Source organism: Thamnophis sirtalis, unplaced genomic scaffold (assembly GCF_051295495.1).
Source record: "Thamnophis sirtalis isolate CommonGarterSnake01/CBP01778 unplaced genomic scaffold, rThaSir2_p1.2 scaffold_11, whole genome shotgun sequence".
Taxonomy (NCBI): Eukaryota; Metazoa; Chordata; class Lepidosauria; order Squamata; family Natricidae; genus Thamnophis; species Thamnophis sirtalis.
This window is the reverse complement of record NW_028261391.1, coordinates 43766376-43785595: the sequence shown is the minus strand read 5'-3', so window position 1 is coordinate 43785595 and position 19220 is coordinate 43766376. Positions and strand designations below refer to the sequence as shown.

General features: G+C 37.8%; 3 protein-coding genes across 6 annotated transcripts in view; 2 read left to right on the top strand and 1 right to left on the bottom strand.

Moving 5' to 3' along the window:
* Positions 1 to 279: 279 nt before the first annotated feature.
* COX15 (cytochrome c oxidase assembly factor COX15) lies at positions 280 to 6834 on the bottom strand. Its single transcript, XM_014052118.2, has 9 exons — positions 6645 to 6834; positions 5046 to 5233; positions 4417 to 4539; positions 4013 to 4199; positions 3098 to 3265; positions 2798 to 2879; positions 2371 to 2525; positions 1679 to 1792; positions 280 to 922 (listed from the first exon to the last, which is right to left on the bottom strand). Exons 1-9 carry the CDS (start codon positions 6717 to 6719, stop codon positions 791 to 793), a joined length of 1224 nt encoding a protein of 407 aa, XP_013907593.2. The 5' UTR covers positions 6720 to 6834; the 3' UTR covers positions 280 to 790.
* CUTC (cutC copper transporter) lies at positions 6782 to 14471 on the top strand. Of its 4 annotated transcripts, none has more exons than XM_014052119.2 (9): positions 6782 to 6855; positions 8636 to 8707; positions 9187 to 9246; positions 9806 to 10015; positions 11700 to 11735; positions 12564 to 12697; positions 12864 to 12891; positions 13215 to 13320; positions 14073 to 14471. In XM_014052119.2, the coding sequence occupies exons 1-9, from the start codon at positions 6804 to 6806 to the stop codon at positions 14182 to 14184; spliced, it is 810 nt and encodes a 269-aa protein (XP_013907594.2). In that variant the 5' UTR covers positions 6782 to 6803; the 3' UTR covers positions 14185 to 14471. The 4 variants fall into 4 exon arrangements, with proteins under 4 accessions (XP_013907594.2, XP_013907595.1, XP_013907596.1 ...); XM_014052120.2 differs by lacking the exon at positions 6782 to 6855 and adding an exon at positions 6873 to 7005; XM_014052121.2 differs by lacking the exon at positions 6782 to 6855 and adding an exon at positions 7013 to 7151.
* A 3045-nt stretch (positions 14472 to 17516) lies between these two features.
* Positions 17517 to 19220, top strand: part of ABCC2 (ATP binding cassette subfamily C member 2) — a 43594-nt gene continuing 41890 nt past the window's right edge. The window contains exon 1 of the mRNA XM_087725692.1: positions 17517 to 17621. Coding sequence (XP_087581818.1) covers positions 17577 to 17621 — 45 coding nt within the window. The 5' untranslated portion in view covers positions 17517 to 17576. The remainder of the gene's footprint in view (positions 17622 to 19220) is intronic.

Genomic DNA, 19220 nt, shown 5'->3' with positions numbered 1-19220 from the left:
TATATTATTGCCAACCCTGAGAGAGGGAAGTCAAACAAGAAACATGCACCCAGTATGTTTAAGAATTAAAGCAAACAATTGTGAAGATGACTTCTTGACAAATCAAATAAATTGGATGGTGAATAGTCCTGCTACATAATTCCACGTTTCACTGTTTACTATTTTTTAAGGAGTTTAAGATTAATCTTATACCATTTCAAGTCATAAAATATAACATGGCTTTCTCTCTTAACATATTAATAATAGGTTGCATAAGGACATGAAAAAAGTGGACGAAAAAAATGTTTATCATGTTTATTTAAAACTCATAATACACACTATGTTAATATTTTAAAATGAACAAGTTTCCACTAAAAGAAACATGAAAGCACATAGTTGCATATAATTTAGAATATAAACTGTATTTTGCCATCCTCCACATAATATAAATATTTCCAAATTTCCAAGGCCACTCTTTCCACAATCCTATTCTACATCATGCCATCTTTTATATACAGAATTTAAGGAAATTGAAATTATTTGTGGTTATATCATTAATGAACTGTATTGCAGAACATGAGGAATAACCAAAACAATCCTTCATTTTTTCCACAGATACAATCTCAATAATTTTATAACACAAAAAAGGCCAGCAAAACAGATCATGGTTTGTATTCATGTTTTGAAGCAGTGTTCTCCACATCAATGAAGCCAAGATAGCAGAATATACAATTCTCCTCTTCAATTCAGTCCACAGGCAGAGGATGACATGGTTCATAAAAGTGTTAATTTTGAACATTTAATGCTTGAGCTATTTAGGAATCCCTCTGAGTTCATTAATTAGCCACACAGCCATACTGAGCAACATCAATGAACCTGATTGATGAGTAGCTGCTAAAGGAGTTGGGACGTACAGAAGTAATGTGCTGATACCCAGGGTGACCTGCAACAGAGCAAAAATATCAATGCTGAAACAGGCATAGCTTAATGTATATAGCATGTTTTTACAAATGTTCAGAAGACCTTTGTATCTGTTGATCTTACCTTTGTATACTGTATAAACAATAATACAAAACAACTTTATGAGAAGATTTAGTGATGGATTGCATGTGACAGGTTAACTTTCTGCCAGGATTTTAATGTTTGTGGTTTTTAATGGATATATGTATGTATTATGTTGTTTTATTATTGATGTTGTTTTAACTGTTGGTTGGGAGCCACCCCAATTTTGATATAAGACTAGGCAGCTATATATATTGTAAGTAAGTAAGCAAGCAAGCAATCAAGCAAGCAAGCACCGTAAGTAAGTAGTTTTTGTTATTCACTCTCTTACATTCTTTACACTCTTACAAGTGCAAGAAAAAGGAACAACTACAATAGTAATCCACCCCTTGTTTCATGAAATAATGCTTACACAACTTCACTTTTCTGGCATTTTCTTCCATTATGATATGGCAAATCTATCTGTCTGTCTTGTTTCTAACTCAAAGCTATATGAAAAAAGCTGGTTGTATGGTGTCATGGTTGCTATTAACTGTATTTAAAATCCCTGAGTAAATCATCCAAGATAAATCAGTTTAAATAAGCGCATACTCATCTAGAAGGGCAGTTTATCATTTAGCCCAGAGAATACTATTTCTCTGCTAGCTGGAATTTAAATGTGTACATTAAAATGTGTACATTAATGAGAAATGAATACCTGAAGATATGCTACGGTCAATAAGGAAGCAAATGCCATTCTAGTTCTACGTGGGAGAGAGATCTTCCTGGAAAGTAGATAAAGCATTGTGATGGCTGCAACTGAGGAAATGCCCTAAAGAAAGAAAGAAAAACTATTAAAACATCTTCCAACAGCCCCACCAAAGCCTTGGAAAGCTCCATTTTACAAAGCAAGCCATCTTGCTTTCATCAGGAAGCAAATGGATAGAACAAGCATTGGGTATACTGATATTTAGCAATTTTCAAGCCCTGCCTTCTCTTATACCTTATACTAGGTCAACAGCAATTCTTGAGATTCAGATTATAGCCTGTAGGCTCTACTATTGTGGCCTTATCTTCATAATTTTTATATTCAAATCCTCTTAATGGGTGGGTTTCAAAAGATTATTGTAGTACATTTGCAATAGCTTTGTTTTAATGGATCATGCAAGCTTCAGAATTGAGCTGACATTTTTTACTTTTTTAACAAAAATGATCTTTCTAACCTTCATACCTGGAGAAATTTTTAAAATTATAGATGGCAGAATTGAAATTAGTATCTTAGATTTGAAAAAGCTAACACTCCATCTAAGCTGGTAGAATTCATTCCCATAGTTTTTGTGTGTATTTTTTAAAACTAATCAGATTAAAAAAAAACCTATTACTTCATAGCATAAAGGCAATGATGCGTACCAGGATTCTGTGATCAAACTGCACTGTTGTAGGATTCTCAAATATATTCTTTGCCATTGGGGAAAAAGCAAGGAGATCATCAGGTATCCAGCGTTCTCCCATCTTTGGAAAGGAATTATATACAAGACCAGCATCCAGTCCAGCCACAAATGCTCCTACAGTTTCAGAGAACAGAGGCTGATATACTTGAAGGCAGATTTTCAAGAAGATATAAAAGTTTTTGAGATGATAAGTTTTTATCCCTAAAACATTTCCTAGCTCTGTATACTGTCCTTCAGGAGCAGGGATTTAAGAACTTTGCTGTCACTGAAAAATCCAAACTTTATCATGGATCTGATGAAGCAAGGTCTTACAATAGATGCATTTTTCTTATCTCCCCCCTATTCCCCGCCTCCAAATTTAAGGTACCAGTCACAGAGACATTTACCTGAGAGGGCAGTGAGAAAGATGAGTCCTGATGTCCCATAAGCAAATTTTCTCAGGCGTAATAGTTGGTGGATTTTAGGTAGCTGCCAAAACACAAGTACAATAGTATATGCTATAATCCTTTCATATATTCTACATAAAAGATCTTACAAATTTTCTGATTACATTCCCCATCTCTGCCTCCTGTCTAAGCCTGTAAAGGACATATCTGCCATACCTCTTCCCTATTCCAAATGCAGATGTTGTCTAGGACTATGGCACCAAACCAATATTCAAGATACAAGTTCCATATTTTACATACCTTATGTTGTGGTAGCAACAAGGATAGCCCAGTCCATAAGCTGTAGCAGTAAAGAACAAGAGCAGATCCCAGATGTGCAGTTAAACGATATTGACTGACCCGAGGGATATCATGGGAATCTGGCTTTTCTTCTAATCCACTTTTGACCATATACCAGCCCAAAAGACCCTGTAAAAATAACAAAATAATTATACTGAAACAAAGTTCATTTCTTTTCCTGCTAATATCATATATATTACATGCAATTTCTAAACAGATTCACACAAATAGAGCTTTGTAGAGCACTCTCCACTCACATGAGTAGAGCTCATGTGCAAGGGACCGCTGCTTGTGCAAGTGGATGGCATGTCACTTGCACCAATGAAGCTATGCACTCATGTGCATGCGCCTGCCACACACACAAACCCGCACTTTAGCCGAGCCGCCAAGGTGGAAAGGTTGCAGACCACTGGTCTAGGTCACGTTGATTAAACAATGTCATCATGTATAATTCAGGAAATGTACTTTCTCTGTGGCCTGCCCTCTGGAATTACTTCCCACCAAAGATCCAGGTAATTTTTAACTTAAGGATCTTCAAAAAACTATCAAAAGCCTTGTGGTAGGTTAATTGTGGAGCCCCTAATGTTTTGGGGTTTGCTGCTAAGCTTTGAATTGATTCTAAATAAATAAACAGGATAATGTTCATCACCAGATCCACCTACCCTCCCTCTCTCCTTCCTCATTAATTAATTCATTGCAGAATCTCCAGCCCTTCAAGCTTCTGCAAGGCTATCAGAAATTACAGACTTTGACCTACATATAGCTCAGCATTAGCCTTTGAATGTTCGAATGTTGAGATATTACTATTTTTCATTGCCTCAGTTATTTTAAGAATACCCACAACATTTATTCCTAAATGCCAATAGCCATTCCTACCTGAAAGCAGACAAACCCACACAGGGCGAGGACATGACCTTTCAGGGATTGGCTCAAGTAGCCCTTTCTCCAGAAGTAGGCTGCTGGAAGGATGTAAGCCAACCCTACCAGTCGCCCCCACATACGATGTGAGTACTCCATGTACCAGATGAATTTGAACTCTGTCAGTGTCATGTCATGGTTCAGGCTGTTGCATTGGGATTTGTTTTAAAAAAAATAGAAGAAAAAAACAGCAATGTTTAATAATTTGTCTCTAATTTTCAACTCAAATTTCCTCAAAGAGAGCATCCAAAGTCTCCCTTTCCCACCCCACTTATCTGTTGTAGAAAGACAGCCATGCTAATAATAGAATTTATCCTAACTGAACTTTGGTTTGAAAGAATTTAAACAAGAATCATACTTACATTTTAAACTCTGGAAATTGCTGATACTTTAGGAATTCTGCCTCCCAGTCCTCCTGCGTTTGAGGAGGCTTCATCTCCCGCACTAAGTGCCAGTCAACCATTGAAAGCCCAGATTCTGTCAACCTTAGAAAGACAGCAAAGAAAGAAACTATTTATCAGGGGAGAAAGTCCTTTTATGTTATAGATGTGCCTACTAGAAAAGCAGAGTTAGAACATAACAAGTGATTTAAAAATACTTAAGATATGCATACATAGTAAAAATAATGTACATATCACATAGATTTTCCAAGGGAAAAAGAAATAAGATTATCTTAAACATTCTGGAGGATTGATATGAAGGATCATATAAAATGAAATATATTTAGTTTGCGCTTTTAAATGACATGCTCAGCTCAAATACTAAGAAACAGAATTCCTACCTCAATAATCAAAGACATAAAAAGAATGACACAAGTACTCAAAGGGAACATTTTTTAAAACATTCACTAACAAACGCTTAGTAATACAGCAAAGCTATGAGGAAGTTGCAAAAATATATTCTTTGGATATAAAAAGATCCATTGAATATGGTGCATTTATTGTGAGAAAAAAAATAGGGGAGTTGAGGATGAGAAAGTCACTTTCCTCACCTGGTTACGCCACCAAGTACCACAGCTCCAGCCACAGTACCGCTGCATATTATGAGCCAGCGTCCTATTGTTCGGTCTGTCACAGCATTGGGTACAGGTGGTACTGCCACTCTGGAATGTGAAGCTCCTTCTGAAACTGCACTGTGTTGTGCCCGTTTCTGCAGGAGCTGCCGCCACCTGAGACATTGCTAAAGAAAAAGAAGGTGATAAGACACTAACTATTCAAGCAACCCTTTGTATAAATACTTGGTACAATGCAGTATTAAATATTTTTACTACTGGACTGGACTAAGGAGATAACTGTTAATAAAAAAAGAACCAAGAGAACCTTGGAAAGATGCACTTAAAAATAAAAATAAAAAGTTTTTGGTATATCATTTTCTTTCTTCTGTTCCAATTATGCATGATTCTTGAAGATAGATTCCTTGCAGTTTTCTTGGCAACATTTTTCCTTCCTAGGGCTGAGAGATTAATGACCTCCCCAACGTCACCCATCTGACTTTGTGCCCAAGGTAGGAGTAGAATTCAGAATTTCCCAGTTTCTAGCCTAACCACTACACCAAAGTGGCTTTCAATATATGATTTAAGACAAAGAATTCTGAAGATGGAAATCCACACATCTTCAAGTTGCCAAGGTTGAAAAATACTGACTTAAGGTGTACTTAAAAGAGAAGCTATTGTGCTTTTAGAAAGCACAAGAAAAAACAGATTCACAAGAGTTCTAATAGAAAAAGATACATTAGAATGTCAACTGATTTGACCAAGAAGCTTAGTACAACTTTTTATATTTTTATTGTAGAAGTCAATTGGGCAGATTTCTCAAAAAACAGTAACATCCACAGCAAACAATGATGGCAAATAGCTTGTACAATAATGTCATCATGCAATTATAAAACGCATATCATTGTATCCCAATATCTGATCAAGTATGCAAGCCAGGGCATTTGTATAATGATATTACATGCGTATCATCAGTTTTTCCCTCTAGAGATGAACACATTCATATGTACCTCAAAGAGAAAAGAAGCCGATAGTAAGGAACTACCATTTCGATCAACTTATTCTGGATTCTTGTCCTTTGAGCTTGCTTCTTGCAGATGCTTAATTACGAGACACTGATGAGGTTGCCTTGTAATTAAATGTCTGCAAGAATAAAAGCAAACTCAGTGAACAACAAAACCCAACAATTCAATCATGAGTTACATATATAGTACAGGTAGGCCTCAATTTACAAGCACAACTGGGATCAGAATTTCTGTTTCTAAGCAAGATGGTTGTTAAGTGAGTTGCCCTGAATTTTTCAACCTTTTTGCCATGGTTATTAAATGAATCATTGCAGTTGTTGTGAATCATATGGTCATTAAGTGAATTTGGATTATTCACTTAATAGATTATCATAGAAATAGGATCCCAAGTCACTTCATATATTATATGTTTTGCGTGTGCCTGGGTGTAAGACTCCGTATGACCATGAAATTGCCGGACAGAATAAAATAATAAAATTCAATTTATTATTTAATTTTTGCCCGGATGTTTGCAGTCCAGGTGTGATAGACCTAACTTTAGAGATCAGGAAATCATACTCTACTGCGCAAGTACCTGGCCGGAAGAATTTCCTTGACGGGGTGCGAGCAAAAATCGACTACCCCTTAGTAGTACGGTCCGCAAGAGCATCGCTTCAAGTTACCAGGCGGAAATAGCTTTCCTCTAAACCGGAAGTAAGGCAACTTTCCCCGGAACCGAAGTGCAGCGAGTTCCATGGGGGTGTCACGTGATGGAGCGACGCTTCCCGCGTTCAAGGTCAAGACAGGTGAGAGCTGGGGGCGTGGCCTTCTCCCTTTCCCAGCAGTCCCGTCAACCTTAAAGCCACCTCTGGCGGAGCTCCCCCCCGCCCCGCCTCGTGATTGACGTAGAATGAGGAAATGGGACCGGAAACGAGGCCCGGTGGGAGGGTGCGAGGGTGAGTGGGTGGAGGGGAAACTAAGAACGGGAACCGGAAGGGACCATGAGGCTTGGGAAGGCGGAGTTGAACGCATGCCCGCGCGCAAACCCCCCATCCACCCGTTCATAGGTTCAGAATAGCTTTGAAAGAAGCAAGCCATGCAGGTGGGGAGGTTTCGCTGGTGCCCCATTTCTGCCTGGGTTGGGCTCGCTGCACTTCCAGAAAACTAAAGCATGGCTGGCTGGGGAATTCTGGGAGTTGAAGTCCACAAGTCTTAAAGTTCCCAAGTTTAGACACCCCTGTTTTAGATCTTCGGAGTGGGTGTGTATTGACACACAGAAATTGGCATCCGCACATGTGCTGTAAAGTGATGGAGTTAGGCGTTTCTTCCCCCATCAAGGCTCTAGTGAAAACCATCCTCCCAAATCTGCTACATTCATTGAGAAAACATGCAGATAGTAAATACGTTCACTATTTTTCTGATGAATAAATAAATTGGTCTCCAGTTTTCCCTTCTGTTAAAATAATACAGTTACAATAAGATTTTATAAAGTTATATTTGGTTCAGGCTGACTGTGCCCATATAGCTTCTAAGTTATTGTTTTTCCATAATGCAAGGCATTGCATCACCGTTATATAAAATAATATAACCAATTAATACAATGCCAACAATGCAGTTAACTGGCACTATTTCAGATGAACATGGGATCCTAGCATTCTAAAATTAAGGCCAGTTGTAAAAGAAATATGATTACTATGCATGTCTCACTAGACTTTTGAATACTTTATAGTTGAAAGGTTTGCTTTGGACTAAGAACATATAATAATCTACACAAGAAGTTAGAGTAGTTAGAATTACCAAACTCATGTGGGTATTTTGTCTTATGATCAAAAAGTTGATCATAGACAATTGTATAATAAACACAAAATACAGTAATCAAAGTCTTGGTGTTGATGCATTACTTATTAGCAATCACAGGTCAGTCTTTTATGTGTCTAAAATCTTTCTGCATTAGCCTAGGACACTATTCATCACTTTTGTGGATGCCAGATCTTTCCTCAACGTTTGAATTCCTATTTAATAGCCAAAATACTTTATCTGGAAAAAAGAGAGACGCCAAATCAGTTTTGCTCATTGTAGAATCTTTTTACATGGAGAAAAAATTGGATCTTTAATAAGCAAAAATATTATTGCTGTTGCCTCTCCCTTTATGCCCTCATCTTAATTTTCTTTTCTTGTACTTTAGGAAAATATTTGGGATTACCTTTAATTACCTTAATTATTGTATGTAATCCATGAATGTGCTAAGATATTGTCTTCAGAAGTTTATATTATGCTTTCAAAAGTAATATGGAGGTGGTTGAAGATCAAGTCTTTTATTAAAGTGTTAGCATTTCACTAAGAATTCCTAGGTATATTGTTCAGACAGTGTTGTTTATAAAGCGTAAACAGAATTTAACTAGTAAATGGAAATCTAGGAACCTTCTGAGTTTTGAGTTCAGATATATTTGGGTTCATTATGCAGAAGAAACTGAGTGAGAACTACAGTTTGAGATATATTTTCATCTTTTTCATAAATAGCCTTATCCTTTGTTGAAGGGCACAGTCTATTCGCCCCATAACTTCTGCTTTGTGTTTTTCTTCAAGGAATGGCCAATGGCTTTCTCATGGAAGTATGTGTTGATTCAGTGGAATCTGCCATTAACGCTGAAAGAGGAGGTAATTCCATAAAATAGAAGTTGAAGATACTGGGAGACCTACTTTTGGGGGACATAGGCTATTACAAAAAGCGTTATGAAGCCATTTTGGAAATTCTTTTGGAGGGAAAAGCAAGATGTGTAATGTTATAAAGTATAAACATGTAATAAGTTATGTAATAATATTATGTAATATCTTCATTTCTTTTGTGTGCTCTGACACAGGCAAGGTGCAAATTTATATGAATAGATAATTCATATACAGTTGTTTTAGAGCTTTTGTGTTGTTTTACTTTAATCAGTCCCTCAGCAAATCATGTGGAATGCATATTCACTTTTTCATTTTTGTTACTACTTAGAAGTCCAAATGAGGATATTAAATAAACCCTTACCTTGTAAATGAACTTTCAGGAATGCCCAGAAATATTTGTTACAGTAAAAAAATGTAGTGTTCCTATCACCTGCTTTCAAACAGTATACGGGTATCTGTATCTTTTGCAGGTGCTGGTCGCCTTGAACTATGTGCCAATCTGATGGAGGGTGGAACTACACCAAGTATTGGTGAGTTGACAAGCTGAATCCAGCCTCTCAGCCTTTACAGTGATGAGAATTGAATAGTGCTATAAGATGTTGTAAACTAGTCCTTGGCCTACAGCAGGGGTACCAAACTAGCTACCCGTGGGCGAGATGTATCACATGCAGGCCACGCGTATCCCAGTTCTGTGAATGGGGAAAAACGTCATGTGATGGCAAAGTGATGCCGCAAGTTTGACACCCATGATTACAGATCTCAGATAAAAAGGAAGATATTACTTTTCTAATTGAAACCAGAATGCTATGCCATTAGCCATGTTGTGCTTTTTAGAAGCAGGGTAAACCTTTTTCATTTTTGTTCATTTGCACTTCTTCAATGTCCCTTTTACTTCCCAACCTCTTCAGGAAAAGGTAAGAATTTTGTTTTTTCTTTTTGATTATTGCTGCAGGAAGCAGATCTGAGGGACTTGGGGACTTTTGGGTGTTGATATCATATCTTTTGTTATAATGTAGTTTACTGCCGTGTCATATTCATGTGCTATCCTAACTTTTAACTGATGCGTCTTACCTCTTTTATTACTTATAGGTCTTTTGCAAGTAGTAAAGCAATGCACAAGAATCCCCATATTTGTAATGATCCGCCCCCGTGGTGGGGATTTCCTCTACTCTGATCGGGAAACAGAGGTGATGAAAGCTGATATCCAACTTGCCAAGCAGTATGGAGCGGATGGGCTGGTATTTGGAGCTTTAACTGAGGATGGCTATGTAGACATGGAACTCTGCACAGCACTGCTTGGTTAGAGTCTTGCTTTCCTTAAGATTCATTTGATTTCTGTGACCATCACTTTAGTAAATCCAAATCTCAGATAGAAAACTGCCCAATGGTGTCTTACAGGTAGATGTTATGACCCCCATACCTTATTGCTTGGGAGAAGCAGGCTTATTCTTCTGAGCTGAGATGATGTATTGTTGAGGTATGATTATAGGAAAGTTACAGTAACTGCTTACCGTACACCTAGGGGTATCATGAGTTGTTATTATTAGAATTAGCCAATTTTTAGTTCTTTCTCATTTAAGATGAATCATATAGTTGTGGGTTTTTTTTTTGGTGTTTTTAGTCCAAGAGCTCATATTTTCAGAGAAAAAGAAATAGTGTATATATATATATATATATATTTGTTAGCAATAGCAGTAGACTTATATACCGCTTCATAGGGCTTTCAGCCCTCTCTAAGCGGTTTACAGAGAGTCAGCATATTGCCCCCAACAATCCGGGTCCTCATTTTACCCACCTCGGAAGGATGGAAGGCTGAGTCAACCCTGAGCCGGTGAGATTTGAACCGCTGAACTGCTGATCTAGCAGTAGTCTGCAGTGCTGCATTTAACCACTGCATTTAACCATATTTCCCCATCATGCATAACCCTCAAAGACTTTTTAGCTGGCAGCTTTCAGCATCTTTAATGATGCCTTTTCATTTAATTTTGTGTTCATAATTTCTAGACAGTTCTGCATCAGAATGGGTCCTACAAATTTATAGAGAAAGAAAGTTCAAAGTGACAGATATACTCCATATAGTACACATAGTACAAATAAAAGCAAATATAATTTTAGCTGTAAAACTGAAAAGGTATGAACAGTGAAGCAAAGGCAAGGCAGTTAGTAACAATGTATGGACAAATAAAATTATTTTGATCCTACACTGAAAATATAGTCATACAGCAAGTATATATATTATTATATAAAAGTAAAAAGTTGAGGTTTTTCTACTGTACCAAAAGAATTAGAAATCAATATTTCTATTTTTATTTCCCCCGTTATCCTACACTTTTCTTTCTTCCCCCTTCCCCCTTTCCCCTTATTTTCATTTTTCTCAGTACTACTGTTGTTTTATATTTTGATAAACTGGTAAAATGTTTTAAATGAAAATATAGTCCTACAGTAAAATAATCTAGCAATTCTTTAGGGACAATGTCACAAAATTGGATTGATACAAAGGAAAGGCCTTTTCTTTTGTGTTAAAAAAATTAGTGTATCTACTGCAAGAGACAGTCCTTCAGATATTTGGTTCCAAAGACACTTAAAGCATTAAAACTAATGTTCATTTAATTCTGCGAATGATTTATTGACATGTTGTCTATGGAGAAGAATAGAAATATTTATTTATTTAATTTATTGTATATATCAAATTTAGAGACTGCCCCTCTCACTCATGGATGCTTCTTTCATTTGAAGATTGCTTTTCAGTAGGTATATCAGCATAATTGTTGTAAGGGATTTCATATACAAAAGTTAGAGAAAACTTTGAAAAGATATCTTGGTAGACAAGATTAGAAGCAGATAAAGATTGTAGAAATGGTCTCAAGGTAGCATGACTGAACTATTATACAAGCTGCCTTTTTATGAAAAGTCTTTTGTAAGAAAAAGATGTGTTTTCACCTCAGCATGAGAATGTGACTAATTAGAGGCCTTTCCCTTGCAGCTGCTTCTCGCCCTTTGCCAGTCACCTTCCACAGAGGTGAGTTTTATAGCTTAGAGAGGGAATTGGGAAAATGCAGCCCCAGACACTGTGACATGCCAGTTGGGGTTTGTGAGAATGTTGTCTGAGGTGTCACTGCTGCCGCCTAGGGAATTCAGCCTTACTTTGAGATCCAAACTCATGATTAATGTCCTGCTTTTTATTTATTACAAAAATGTTTATGAATGGTTAGACTTTTCTTATTGGTAGATTTTTTTTAATACAGACTGATTTGTTTCAATGCAGCTTTTTTTTTTCTTTTGGACATAAAAAAAAATTAAACATTTAAGGAATAAAATAATGAGTACTTAAAATAGAAATGAAAAATAAAATATCAATAAAAAGCCAGAAATTTTATGTTTGTTATAAAATTTAAAATTAATTATTTCATTGCTTAAATAATTGACTATATAAAACCAAACTTTCTAGGAAATAATTGAAAACCATCACAAAACTCTGTACATTCATTATATATTTATTTTTGCAGTTATGGGCAAAATGTTGCCCATTATGTTGAAATCTTATATTGACACCATGCTGCTCGGGAATGTTATCCAGTTGATTATCAACAACAAACAGCTAACATAATAATAACATTTAAAATTTAGGAGAGCAGGCTCACCTCTGTCTTTTGAATCTTATAAAATAATATATTTTACTCTTAAGTTTTTTCCTCTTTCCCAGTACATTTGTTAACTATTATTTGTTAATCTTGTGTTTCTTATTCTAGAACTAAGATCGATACTATTTGAAATTAAAAACGTAACTAAGATAACAATTTATCAATTGTAATTAGTCTTAACCAGAAGAGTTTTAATTCCCCTACAGCTTTTGACATGGTCTGTGATCCTGTAACAGCCATGGAAACACTGATATCCATAGGTTTTGAGCGGGTGCTAACTAGTGGTTGTGACAGCTCTGCCCTGGAGGGGCTGCCCTTGATAAAGCGTCTGATAGAACAGGTGAGCTTTCATTTCTACCATTTTGTAATTCTGCTGATAATTTGTCCTCTTTTTCCTGATAATAGAGAAAATGTGAGTCAGCTGTCAGTCTGCTATCTCAAGATTCTATGTGAGTTATATTTTCTGTTATAAGTGAGGTTACTAATCCTTTTTTTTTTCTTTATAGGCAAAGGGCAGGATTCTTATTGTACCAGGTAAGTTTGTTATGAGTGCCATTAGCTGATATAGGGTAAAGTTCAATAATGTATTGATAAGACTATGTTAGTTTTTGGATGAGAATCTACTGGACTTCATTTCTATCCCCTCTCTAAACTTTGCTAGCCTTAGTATTACTATTTACTTGCTGAAGAGATGCAAGTTTGCTATCCACTGACCTTAAAAGCTAAAGTGTTTTTGAAAAATAATCCCAGATTCAGAGCAGAGATTCCCTCTAATATCTGGAGAAAATTGGCTTTGTTTTGTGAACACTTACGCTTAACTTCTCATTTGTGACTCAGAGATGGATTCTCTCCAACAGGGGGAGGCATAACAGAGAGAAACCTACAAAGAATTTTAGAAGGCTCTGGTGCTTCTGAGTTTCACTGCTCAGCTCGCTCAGCCAAGAACTCAGGCATGAAGTACAGGTAATAGGGCAAGATCTCCCCTGCCTTAATCTTGTTTGTACTACTTAATGTCACTTTACAGTTTGTAAATTGAATAAAGGCATTGGATGCATTGCAATAAGATTCATCTCTAGTTCCTAACTTCTAAGCTGTAACAAGGAAGCATCTACTGAAGCAGCCACTGGCATTTTATTTCAGTAAAGTGACAACATGGGGTGTTCTGATAAATGCATGGACCAAATAAGAATAGGTTTGAAGTTGTTCTTTTCCTGATTTTTTTTCTGGGTCCAGGTGGTCCTGGAAATATGACCGTAATGAAGATCTGCCCATTATGGATCTGCCCATATAGTGATTGCTGTTAAGTGAAGAATCTCACTTAATTAAACCCCAACCCTGCTCTCCCCAGTGCAGGCATTAAATGAACATGCAGGTCGTTAAGTGGAGCACAGGGTCCCGCAGGGATTGTTACGGCAGCCAGAGTGGTTTGTCCTGCAACTGCCATTTTGTTCTGCCCCCAAGTGGGGAACAGGCCCAAGTGCTGCAGGGTCCCAGTGGGGTTGGATGGGGCTGAGCAAGGCAGGGGGGTGCTTACATTAAATTGGTACTGAATTACAGATAATACATAACCTATGGTCAGTTGTAAGGACAAAAGTGGGTCATATGTAGCTTTGGAGGGAATGTTATAACTTAGAACAGCTGTTAATTGATTGTATCCCGAGGATTACTTGTATACTTTTTAGGTAACATTTAAAGACTTGTTGCTTTTCTTTCAGGAACTCCAGTGTTAAGATGGGAGCCTCCCTCTCTACACCTGAGCATTCTAGCATGGTGGCAGATGTGACTAAAGTGAGGACTCTGAATGCCATTGCAAAGAATGTCCTATAGAAAAAGAAGAGGATACAGGACAGGAAGACCTACTATCCCTTGACTTCCCCATTCCTTAAGTGTAGGCATTTAAGTAGCATTTGGATCAGTCCAATGAAGATGCTGATGTGTGTTTTTCTCCTCTTCCTACTCCCTAGTCTTCATTCAAGCAGTCTTTTCACTAAATAGTGTGACATCATTTGTTTATGAGGAGCAAACTCTAGCAAGGCGTGATACTAGCTAAAGAGGCATTCATCACTGGGTCCTTTAGACTTTTCAAATAAATGACGAAGCTGATTTGAACCTTCTTCATGCCATGTGTTTTGTCCAACCTGGGTAGGGACTTTGGTGTTTATTCCAGGCAGGCAAGAGAGGCGAGTATATTAGTTCACTTCAGGGTTTTGTTTCTGTAGAAGACAGGACTGAAATGGAATTTAGCAGTGGGAGAGAGGTAATTACTTTCATTTAGAGAACGGATGGCTAAAAGAGCAAGAACAGCATGGAAAATGGTGCAATGGCTTGTAACTGATTCCAGGTTGTGACAATTTAAAGCACTTAGATGTTTCCACAAATTGGATCCTTTCACATAGGACAGGAAATAAAAGGTTGGTAGGAGTTTTAACTATATCCCATCCTTTGGAAAGTATAACAAAGGATCAGTAGGGCAAGAGCTAGCAGTGCAACCTTTGCCATAGGCACATTGATTTCATCTGTCACAAATGATGAAGAAATTAATAGGAGTCAGTTAATCTATTCAAAGTCTGGGAAGAGTACAAACTTTTTTTTTTGCAAAGTTTAGCTCCATTTTTCCTTGAATTGCTAGTTACTAGGACAGTGGTGATGAACCTTTTTTGGCTTGCATGCCAAAAGGGAGGGGAGTGCATGGGGTTGTGCATAGGCTTGCCACACCCATAATGCAATGCACATGACACCAGCGGGCATGCGCACATGACCAGTGCTCCCCCCCCCCAATTTTGGCGTGCTTTTTTCACCATCCCCCTGGCTCCAGAGGCTTTATAGGAGCCTGGGGAGGGCAAAAACAGCCTCTCCCGCCCTTCCCCAAGGCTTCAGGAGCTTCCCTGAAGCCTCCGGAGCACGAAAAACCAGCCCTATGGGCAAACCGGAAGTTCAGGAATGGACTTCCGGTTTGCTTGTAGGGATGGTTTTAGCTCTCTGGAGCCTTCAGGGACCTTGGGAAAAAAACCCACCCTACAAGCAAGCCTACCTCAACTTGTTTACAGTTGACAGCTGTAGTGAAGGATGAGCTGAGGAAGGCTGGGGAAAGTGGACATGGGGTGCAGGTACGCATGTGTGCAAGTGCAGAAAGGCCAAGGGAAGGAGAGCAATTTTTGTGCATGCATGTGTATGTGCGTGTACATATACAGGGAAGGCAGGCAAGGAGGTGAGTGCATGCCTGAATGAGTGCAAGGAGGCTGAAGAAGGAGGGCATTGGTGAGTTCATATGTGTATTTGAGTGCAGGGTAACGGGCATTCACAAGAGCGAGAAAAGGGGGAAGAAGATTGCAGTGCTAGTGAATGAAGAAAGGCCAGGTGAAGTGGAAAATTATGTAAGCGGCTTGGCTCCTTCCTTGCTGGCTTCCCCATTGACTTGCTTGTAGGAAGTTGATAGAGAAGGTCTCCAATAGCAAGCATGTGACTGCGGGATGCTGCAACTGGTTGTAAGTGGAAACTGGTTGCCAAGCACCCAAAATGTTGTTCATATGACCATGGGGAGCTGCAACGTCTGGAACTTCAAGATTATAAGTCGCTTTGTTCAGTACTCATAATTTTGAACATTCTCTGAATGAATGATCATAATACTGTTTACAGATAATATAGAAATATTTTAGAAGATAAAAATTAAAGTGGTTCATGGACTGAAGTGAAATGTCCAAGAAAACTAAAACAGCTTCTCTTGCTGCTGTAAGGATCACAACGTATGCCAAACCAAGAACTCTAGGAAGAACATTTCATAAGTGAAGACTTACCCCATAGCACTTATCACTTTCTTGTTGCAACTAGGTTTGACTCATTTAGGGAAGCAGGGAGACTGAAAGAGGGTTTGTATCAGTAATATAGGAGATTGTCCTGTCAAATAACCTGGTCTCAAGTCCTGTTGAACTTTTAAATAGGACTGGACATTTTATTCTGAAGGTTTATTGATGTTTGTCCAATAGCTTCATATGAACATCCTATTATCAGTTGAGTTTAGAAACGAACTGTCAGCTTGTATTGATGGCCAAATACCAATGTCATAATAGCATAATGTATAAAACACTTCAAACAAACTGCATGTGGAAGCATTAAAGTTGTGCAAGAAGAGGTCAGAAAAGTTCAATAAATAATTGTGTTTTCATTTAACCAAGGTTGCAAGAGTTCAGGAGACTTTGAGCCAAATGTTATATTGTGCAAGTCACACACTAAAAAAAAAGGTGATGGACTGTTTGCTGCAAAAAATTAACTCTTTCCCTTCAAACATAGAAGACGTGGGGAAAGGAACATCTCAGGGCAATGGCTTTGCATTTTTAGAAAATTTTCAAAGGAATTATAACACCGCACAGGACAAGCCAGTTACTGATATGTCTCACCCTCAAACCAAATGCCAGTCTCTAGACATTTTTTGAAAAAATATGTTGATATTTAATTAACCAAGGGATATAAATTCCCCACCCCGTGGGCACCAAACACTTTCCTTAGAATTAAATCATCATTTGCTCTGGGTTTAGTCATTTTACCATATATGAAAAAAAAATCATTTTCACTGTGTTTCTGATGTTTTTTGAAATTGGTGTCATAATTGCTGACTAGAAATAAATTGGGGAAGAGAGTAAGTAGGGAAGGAGTTTGGTAGTAGTAGTTAAGGTGCTAGGATAGAAACTGGGAGTCCATGATTCTAGTCCTGCCTTAGGCACAAACTCAGGTCCCTGTGAGCCAGCCACATTTTTTCAGCCCTAGGACAATGGAAATGGCAAACCATTTCCAAAAGGTTTGCCCAAAAAAACTGCTTGGACTTTTCCAGGCCATCAACAAGAGTCAAAACTGACTTGAAGACATAGTCTTCTCCAAACTGTCGATTCCCAGTGCAGAACTAATCTGCTAGAAGAACTCTTTCCATGTATATTTCACCCTTGTTGGCACTGGAGAAGGAGGACTTTTAAAATGTTATTATATATTTTGAAAATGTCATCCAGGACATTGTTACTCTCCGCTCAGATCCATTAATTTTGTATCTCCCAAGAACTGACTCCCACCCAGTTCTTTTCCACAGTTCCCGAGTCTGATTATAGGGTTAAAGATTAATGATATTTTATCAGGTTCCTAATACTGCTTTGTTGAACACTTGGGACTTTTGCCCCTGGCTTCCTGGGTTAGACAGAATAGTTTGACAACAGCTGGAGAAGAGAACATTGGCCATGGCAGCAACAGCTTTGGAACATTTTTGTGGTTCTGTTTTCTGGGTAAGTGGCAACTTCTCTTAGTCAGGATGACACTAAATGTAATTGTCATGAATTGTGAGTTGTTTGATAACGGTGAAGCAATTTAATTCGTTGGGGCAGCGTGTATCAGTTACTGATATATACCTATAGCAAATATGCACAAATAAGATTGCAATTGAGGCATTAACAAACTCACTGTATATCCATTTTGAAACATTGACCTCACCGGTTTTAATTTACAGGGTCTTCTTGGTGGGAACTTCAGAACTTAGTTACAGGAAAACATTTACATTGTTTTCAGTGCACATTGTAACAATCATAAATACAATCATTCTAAAGAGAAATCCTTTAGACTTTTATTAAAATTTAAATTCTTTTTAGTTCACAAAGATGAAGAAAATGGATGATCTATGTGAGCTGTACTACAGGTTGGATGGTTGACTGATTTTTTAAAAAAAACCCACTCTTGTAAAGAAAGCATGTCAGGAAAGGATGTTTTGCTCAACTTTGTCCAAAATGTGCTAGTTTCCTAAATAGTTTTTGATTGGGGCAGTGTTTAGATATCTTGCTTTTCTTTTAAATTCTGAAGTGATATATCACATGATACAATTCAATACAATAGCAGAGTTGGAAGGGACCTTGGAGGTCTTCTAGTCCAACCACCTGCCTAGGCAGGAAACCCTATACCGTTCCAGACAAATGGCTATCCAACATATTCTTAAAGACTTGCAGTGTTGGGGCATTCACAACTTCTGGAGCCAAGCTGTTCCACTGATTAATTGTTCTAACTGTCAGGAAATTTCTCCTCAGTTCTAAGTTGCTTCTCTCCTTGATTAGTTTCCACCCATTGCTTCTTGTTCTACCCTCAGGCGCCTTGGAGAATAGTTTGACTCCCTCTTCTTTGTGGAAACCCTGAGATATTGGAACACTGCTATCATGTCTCCCCTAGTCCTTCTTTCTCTTAAACTAGACATACCCAGTTCCTGCAACCATTCTTCATATGTTTTAGTCTCCAGTCCTCTAGTCATCTTTGTTGCTCTTCTCTGCACTCTTTCTAGAGTCTCTACATCTTTTCTACATCATGGTGACCAAAACTTAATGCAGTATTCCAAGTGTGGCCTTACCAAGGCATTATAAAGTTGTATTAACACTTCACGTGATCTTGATTCTATCCCTCTGTTTATGTAGCCTAGAACTGTGTTGGCTTTTTTGGCAGCTGCTGCATGCTGCTGGCTCATATTTAAATGGTTGTCCACTAGGACTCCAAGATCCCTCTCACAGTTACTACTGTTGAGCAAGGTACCACCTACTATACCTATGCATTTCATGATTATTACGTAAGCTGCTCTGACTTACTTTTGTGATTTAAGTAGCATATATAAATGAAAGGATAATTCTAATTGTTTCATGTAAATCTTACTTTTATGAATTTTGGGATGAGAACACTCCTGGTGTATTTTGTAGTTCGATTTTAACAAGCCCAGACTAAGTAACAAAAAAATCTTTTCCGATTTACTGCATTAGGAGTGGCATAAAGCTGCCGCTATATAAAATCTCCCTCCCCCAGTATTTTTAAGACATAGCTGGATATACAGATAGTTCTTGACTTACAACCACAAT